At 38.4% G+C, this 8,519-nt stretch overlaps 1 protein-coding gene across 1 annotated transcript in view; it reads left to right on the top strand.

Annotated features, from left to right (window-relative positions):
- The window catches only part of Dhx32 (DEAH (Asp-Glu-Ala-His) box polypeptide 32), a gene marked incomplete in the record, with an annotated part of 57,437 nt that overhangs the window by 26,539 nt on the left and 22,379 nt on the right, over positions 1 to 8,519 (top strand). The window contains 2 exon segments of the mRNA XM_013503051.1: positions 1,029 to 1,222; positions 6,615 to 6,987. Coding sequence (XP_013358505.1) covers positions 1,029 to 1,222; positions 6,615 to 6,987 — 567 coding nt within the window.

The raw sequence follows: 8,519 nt of genomic DNA, 5'->3' as shown, positions 1-8,519 counted from the left end.
AAGAATAAAAAATAATAAAACATTAGAAACAATACAGAATTTCACTAAACAAAATGATAGAAATTCAACAATAGTTGTTATATTGCATATATATCTTCAGATTAGTTGTTCAGATTACCAGATATAAGCATGCAAAATTTGTCAAAAAAAATTATAAAAAAAAAAATTTGAGTATTAACTTCACTTCGGGGCTGGGGATATAGCTCAGTGGCATAAGCGCCTGCTTGGCAAGCACAAGGTCATGAGTTCAATCCCCAGTACCACCAAAAAAAAACCAAAAAACAAAAAACTGTTCCTTTCAATAAACCAATATAAGTCAGCAGTACAATTATCCCAGCTATCCTTGTGTATACATATGTATTTTTCCCTTCCTTATTTTTAATTATATTTGAAAAATAAATTACCAGACTATTATAGCTTTTATTATATATCTACCAGATAAATGTTAAGTAGGCTTATCTAGATATTTGTTATGATTTAAATGCAAATGCTTTAATATTAAGCCACTATTTTCATTTAAGTGCTAGTTAATATTTGCATTAATTAAAGCATAATACAGCAGTTATTTGTTATGGAATTGCCTATATGGAATTGCCTATATTGATACCAGAGGCTATACTTATATTTGCATTAATTAAAGCATAATACCTGATACCAGAGGCTATACTTATGATGAGGCTTTCTTCTTATCGGAAAGAAAATAATAATCTGTAAATATAGTAATCTTTTCAGAAACAGCATGAGTTACATCTCTTTCCATTTTTTGCACTATTTTTACCTCTCTTTGGATCTGGAAGTCAAACTTCCACATTTTTCAGTTTCCCTGCTAATACCTGTATATTCTTAACTTTATTTGCTGGTAATAACAGTGCATAATACAAATTGTTAAGAGTTTCACTAAATATGACTTAATATAATACAGTCCACAAGTGAAAAAATAAAGTAATTTATAAACTGAACTTTGGTGTTTTTCACTTGTTTATTTTTCATAGTGGGAGCTGATCCTGTGTCATTTTTCTCCATTTAAGGTCCCTCAGTGGTGTGCTGAATATTGCCTCTCCATCCACTACCAGCACGGGGGTGTGATATGCACACAGGTCCACAAGCAGACTGCAGTCCAGCTCGCCCTGCGGGTAGCAGACGAAATGGATGTTAATATTGGTCATGAAGTTGGCTATATGATCCCTTTTGAAAACTGCTGTACCAGTGAAACAATTCTGAGGTTAGTTTTGGGGGGCTTCATCTGTTCCCCTGTGACTCTTTGTTTGAGTTCCACAATCCTAAAAGAACTTGCCTTCTGATGATAAGCGTCTGTGGGGTAATGATAACAGGCCTCTGTCACATAATGGTTTTTTTCCCACACAGACAGCCTCAGAGATCTCTTTCTAAATTTCATCTGTGGCTCTCTGTAATTCTCAGGAAAAATTTTAGCTTGTTTGGCCCTGAAGATCGTCAAGCTTATCCTGATAGATAGGTCCACATTATTACCCATATGCCAGCCATATGGACGCTGTAGTTCTTTGTGTACACACCACCATATTTCTGTGCCTTTATACCTGCCATTACCTGTGCTTGCTAGGCCTCTTCTGGGCTTGACCAATTCCTCTTAATCCCTCAAGACTCATTGTAAGAGTTGCCCACACCAGGAAGGCTTCCTTAATCCTCCAGAGTATGAACTGGAAACGTTCTTCTGGGCTTCTATATGACTTGCCATCAGCTTCCACCATGAATGTTAGATCTGTGTTTTCCTGTGTGCTTTTCAGTCATACGGGTTCCACAGAGCCTTCTGTGTGGCTACCACAAGTTGTGGTGTATCGTTTTTGTGTGTTTTAGCTTCATTGTGAGATTTCCTTTGAACAAGGGCTTCCAATAGCTTGATAAAAAGAAAAACGAAGAACAAAAAGGAAGTGAGAAAATTGGAAAAGTCACTGTCCTGAGCCAGTGCTTATCCAGCAGTTTTGTATTATAACCTCATAGGCATGCTAGTATTTGTGTAGCACCTCAAGAAAGTGGTTGAAGCTGCCACAGCCAGAGGTGACCTCCCACAAGCCTGGCTGGTCCAGGTGCTGCCTACCCCTCCAGGAGCTAAGTAGATCAGCAAATACTGGTATGAGGATCAGTGTATCTCCACATCAGTAACCCATTTCTGTAGCATGCCAGCATGCCATGGCATAAAATGTGGAAAGATCTGTTTGAGAATAATGGCATAAGAATGGCTTTCTGCACACCAGTATCCTCACTGCCTGATTTTCCTGTCTCCTGGAGGATGTTCAGTAAACCTGATAGCAGAGGAAGGAGTAATGCCCTAGTCTAGCTGGCTACTGCTGACGCCGGTGCAGCTCTGACAGTTCACAATGCTCATAGGACTCACTTGGTTTGTGCTAAGCTGCTTTCCCTCAAATATCCTATCTTCAGAAGTAGAAGACATTTATTTTCAGGCTAGTGTCAAATCACAGGGAGTCTTTAGACCAAGAGCATTCACTTGAACTTTTTGAGGAAATAATACAGCTTTGTAATATAACCATGATGTCCCTGGGTCACTGAGTTAATACTATATATATATCTGTTATGTAAGTGTTTATGTAAGGGGTGTATGGACAATACAAAAGAAATGTAAAAAACCTTCCTGCTTCTTAACGCAAAACTACCTGAAGACTTGAACAGAACAGGGGTTACAACTCTGAAAGGCAGAAGGATCCCTATGTTTAACAGATACACTCTTTATTTTTTACATTTCGTTTCATTGTATTGATTGGTTGCTTGATTGGTTATATTAGGGATTAAACTCAGAGCTCTCACACTGAGGTACATCATCAGCCCATTATTTATTCTTGTATTTTGAGACAGAGTCTCACTAAATCACTAAGTTGTTGACTAGTTTGGCTTTGTGATCCTCCTGCCTCGGTCTCAGAGTTCTAGAATCACAAACCTGAACCACAATGCCCAGCTATTTTTTAGTTTTCTAAAGTGGCCTTTCAGATTAACCTGGTTTGAATTAAATGATGGCTTTGACTTAAGTTCTAAAGCCAGTGTATGTGTTTTTGTATCTTTCATGCCATTTAGACTTTGGAAACCTTTTAGAAAAAGCTCTTGTATATAGTCATTTTTAAAATAAAACAACTTTTTATCTTAATATGGAATCAGAGATATACATATATATTTGATTGATTGATTGATTGAAAGCCACAGAGGTGAATAATTGTGGGGAAATGTAGTAATGTAGAATAGGTCAGGATGTTCCTTACCTTTTAAATATCTGCATGTTAGACTTGGCTTTCATGGGATTGTTTTATAGTGGAAACCTCAAGCCAAGTTCAGTTCTGCACTTGATCTTAGCCAAAAGGCCAAGAAGCGATGGGCCAAGTTCAATTCTGAAGGGACGAGAGCAGGAGACTGCAGTGCACAGGCACCTCTGATGATAGATGGAAATGAGCATCTGCTTTGGCTACTGCAGGGTCTGTTTCTGCCGTTGCTGGACTGCCTTGTCCTCTCTTGGTTTTTATGTTTTCACTTACAACGAGTCTGTTCCTGGAACATTGGACTTTCTTCTCTGCCATGGTATCTCTGCTGAATCAGTGAAGTCAGCAGACATCTGCTGCACTGTTGTGAACAGGCTTGAATCTCAGGAAGGAAGTCAAAATGATTTTACAACCCCACCATGGCTAACAAAAATAGTGCCTTATTTTCCTCCTGGAATTCTATGCTCTGAAGAGGAGGCATCTGTGAAATTGGATGATTAATGCATCTGCTCAGAGTAGTATTCTGAGAACCAAGTGAGTGGATATCTGTGACTGAGGCATAGTATATGTAGGAGATAATTATTTTTATAATTTAATTTGTAATTATATCTTTATAATTAGAGGTGGATTCATTTTCCTGCAGAAGTATGCAAGCCACAGTTTTACATAAGCTCAGATTGAATAGCTATTTAAATCAAAGGACTTGAGGTTGGTTATTGATTATTGTAGGTAGTGTTTTATACTCACTATGCTCTTTTTCATTTTCTTAAAACCCCTTAATATCTAATTTATCAGGCACATTAATAGGCGCTTACTATAGTTGTCTTTATGCCTGTTGTGGTTTCTTGATAGGATTCCAGGGCTGGGATATACATAACAGTTTAGTTCTTCTTTAAAGTTTTTTTCTGGCCTTTTTTGAAGCAGTAGATACCTCAACACCGTGTATCTAAAATAGCCTTCATAGGCTACATCAAATGACTTCACGTGGTGAGCATTGCTTGCTATATGTTCAGTGTTTAGATAAGTTTTGCTGTAAAAGAACAGATTGAATTTCTAACATTAAAGAAAGTGTAGATTACAGTAGTTACTTTGAGATGAGACAATAGTAATATATCATTGTTTATGCTTGATAACCTTAGCAAAATATGATTTGAAAGCTAGACTTTGGGTACATCTCTTTGTTTGCATCTTGCATAATATATAATACTACAGTAGTAAAGCTATTTCTAAAGTTTAGAAGAGGAGTGATCAATAATTTGTCACTGCTCATTGATAAGACACAGATGAGAATATGTATGAAAATAAGGCAGAGAGCAAATGCTTTGTTCTCATAAAACAACGAAGAGGAAGAGCAGAAAGCTTATCACCAAGACCATGGAGGCTGAGGAAGCAAACTGTAATTTGATGCTGGTATCAGGTGTGATAGATGTTCAAGTGTGGTTGGTTGGTTGGTTGGTTTTTGAGACAGGGTCTCTCTATATAGTTGAGTCTGACCTTTCACTTACTAGGTAGCCCAAACTGGCCTCAAACTTGTGGCGATCCTCCTGCCTCAGCCTCCCAAGTGCTGGGATTATAGGTGTGTATTACCACGCTGAGCAGTGTTAAAGTTTAGATCTTAACTCTATCTCTGGCTTTATGACTTTTGGCAGAGTACTTAATCTTTCTGAATCCCAGTTTCCTCTGAATTCCACTTGTAAATATGGGGTGGTAATATCTACCTTGAAGGTTTATTCTAATGGTTAAGTGAGAAAATATGCCTACATGCATCAGCACAATGCCTGACACACATTAGAAGCTTAAAAAAAAAGTTGGTTTTTATTCCTCCATTCTTCTCTTTCTTCCTTGAACAACTTTTTTATAAGTCCCTAAAACCACTCACATGTTCAATAATTTGCCAGGAGGATTCAGAGTATTCAAGATATACTACACAATTAAGATTTATTACAGTAAAAGATACAAAGCAAGACATGCAAAGGGAAATAGTAGATAGGGTGAAGTGAGAGGAAAACAGGCACAAGCTGTCAAAAGTCCTTTTGCAGGGGAGTCACACAGAAGCTGCTGAACTTCCCCACCAGTAAGTTTGACAACACATGTGAAATGATGTCCTATCAGGACAACTCCTAATAGAGACTCAGTCCCCATGGTTTTGATTGGGGGCTGGTCATATAAGCACCCTCTGCCTACCACCTTCCAAAATTCCAGATATCCAAAAGTGCATGTTCAACATAATCCATGCTGCTTGCACAGTCCAGTTACTGTGAGTTAGTCTTGTCAGTTCAGGAAAGGAAGAGTGAGAACCCTGAGTGAAAATCTGAGTTTCCAAAAGCCAACCAAGACCAACCTTGCAATTAGGCCTTTCGAAGGATAGTAGTCTTAGTGCTGCCATGTACAAGAATAAATAACAGAAGGATATGTTGCTGCATGACTGTGGTGATCGGTGACTATTTTTATTATTTTAAAAAATAATGATCCCCAAAACTGGAAAAATCCCTTAAAATCACTACAGTATTGATTCCTTCCCATTTTAGGCATTTTGACCAGTTTGTATATTGCCCTTAAATGGATGATTACTGTTCAGATTTTGATTATTGTTTAAGTGATATCTCAGACTTATTGATGCTAACATTTTGGTGATACGGCCTCTCACCATCAGCATAGGTACTAAAGTCCTTGCAGTGGGGCAGTGGGTAGTTGGGCCATGAACCTGGGCCAAGGTTACGGTCCTGGGTCCTTTCCTCAGGAAGTGTATGCTGTTGAGTTCTTTCACTGATAAAAGAGAGGGGAAACTACTCAACTGGCAAGGATGTTTTATGGCAGTACTTTTTTGTTTATGAAGTTCAGGCAAGTATTAAATGGAGTTCTTGTTAGTTGTGTTTTTTTTGTTTTTTTTTTTTTTTTTTTTTTTTTTTTTTTTTTTTTTTTTTTTTTTTTCTGGTACTGGGAATCGAACTCATGACCTTGCTCTTGCTAGTCAGGTGCTTAAGCCACTGAGCTATATCCCCAGCCCAAGTATATTGAAGGTTACATGAAGTATACACTAATTTTTTTTTTTTTTTTTTTGGTACCGGGAATTGAACTCAGGACCTTGCACTTGCCAGGCAGGCACTTGTGTTAGTTGTATAATGAAGGTTTAGACAGCAGTCTTTAACCATGGTTTCTGCAGAGACCCTTATGAGTCCATGAACATTCACAAATTGGGGGTAATTTTTGCTTATGTGTATTTTTCTGTTATAGATCTGTAGATTCTATCAGCTCAAAAGAATTTTGGCCTCAAGGAAGTCTTAGAATCACTGAGAAAGTCATTTTTATTATTAGGAAGTTCTTTGCATGATTTTTTTCATCAGAATATTCTAACTTTAATATTTCTTCTCACAGGTACTGTACTGATGATATGTTGCAAAGAGAAATGATGTCCAATCCTTTTTTGGGTAGCTACGGGGTCATCATCTTAGATGATATTCATGAAAGAAGCATTGCAACGGACGTGTTACTTGGACTTCTTAAAGATGTTTTACTAGCGAGACCAGAATTGAAGCTCATAATTAACTCTTCACCTCTCCTGATCAGCAAACTCAGTTCTTATTATGGAAACGTGCCTCTCATAGAAGTGAAAAATAAGCACCCTGTGGAGGTTGTGTACCTTAGTGGGGCTCAAAAGGATTCTTTTGAGTCTATTTTACGCCTTATCTTTGAAATTCACCACTCTGGTGAGAAGGGTGACATTGTAGTCTTTCTGGCCTGTGAGCAAGTAAGTGATATTCTGATCTAACAGACTATGTAATAAGGCATTTTGTTTGGAGAGCTTGTAATAATTAACAGTTTCCGTTTGCTGATTAACTGTTTAAGTATTTGACTTTATCACACCTCATTTTTTTACATTTAAAAAGCATAGATAGGATAAATAAAACCCCTACTACAAAGAGAACAAGCAATGTTAGTAAAATCGTGTGCTATTCTGGACACAGAAGGAGGCAGCATCTCAAGGAATGTGCAGAAGTGATCTCCAGGACCAGCTCTCTGCCCTGGCCGGCTGGATTGCAGTCCCCCCGGCACACAGCTGCCAGGTCTGCAACCTGCTGTGTGTTGTCGCTTCTTGGCTCAGCAGACACATGGGGACTTGGCACTCTCAGCTGCTTCCCTCGTGACCAGGTGCAGTTGTTGGAGATCAAGAATCTAAACATTTGTGTTAGAGTTAAGCAACGACAAATTTCCTGAGACATCCGTAGGGTCAGCAGAAACATAATTTACAGCATTTCCTAGAAGCTAATCTCCCTAAACTGGGGCTCTTATTCTTAGGAAGATAAGTGAGAAAAATATCTTAACTTGGATTTCTTATAAACTCCCCTTCAGAAGAATGCTTTCAGATGTGCAACCGAGCTTCTCTTCATTCTGTTTGTGCTTCTATACAGTCCAGGTGCCTTTTGTTTTTTGGGGGGGGGGATTTTTGTTCTATTTTTGTTGTTGTTTGGTTTGGTTTGGTTTTTGTTTTGTTGAGACAGAATTTCACTGTATACATAGTTCAGGCTCGTTTTTACTTACTATGTTGCTATGTAAGTAATAACTTACATAACTTACATATGTGCTTACATACATTACTATGGCTTCAAACTTGAAGTGATCCTCCTGCCTCAGTTTCCCGAGTGCTGGGCTTACTGGCATGTATCACCACACCTGAAATCAAGTTGCTTTTTGAAGTCTTTTTTTTTTTTTTTTTTTTTTACAGCTGCACTTATCCTACCTGTTTCTGTGGGCAGAATCTAAAAGCCTCCAGGTCACCAGAATGATATGTCTCAGAGACTAACTGCCTGGTCCTTTTCCCTTCCCATCTTCTCACAGAGAAAAAGGTCTACTTTTTAAACCCAAATATGGGAGAAAAAGGTCTACTTTTTAGACCCAAATATGTGAAGGTAAGAGTGATCAAAGAGAAGCCAGCAAGGAAACTTTTTGATACAGGCCATAAGCTGCATGGAGATGAGCATCGCAGCTGCCTGTCAGCCTCACTTATGCATTCATGAGCTTTCAGCAGCAGCTCAGTAGCTCTGCTCTGAGCTCTGCTTCTCCTCGGAGTATAAAGAGGACCGATCCTCCTAGCTGTGAGAACTTTCAGCATTTTTCTCACCACTTAAATTTTATCTGTTTTCTTAAAGAACGTTGTTTAGAATTTCTTTTCTTTGTTTTTTTTTTTTTTTTGAGACAGGGTCTCGCTGTGCAGTTCAGGCTGGCCTTGAGCTCACTTTGTAGCCCAGGCTGCTCAAACTCGCAACCATCCTCCTGCCTCAG

This window comes from Chinchilla lanigera, unplaced genomic scaffold (assembly GCF_000276665.1).
Source record: "Chinchilla lanigera isolate Chin_1 unplaced genomic scaffold, ChiLan1.0 scaffold00076, whole genome shotgun sequence".
Taxonomy (NCBI): Eukaryota; Metazoa; Chordata; class Mammalia; order Rodentia; family Chinchillidae; genus Chinchilla; species Chinchilla lanigera.
This window is presented reverse-complemented; position numbering and strand designations above follow the sequence as displayed.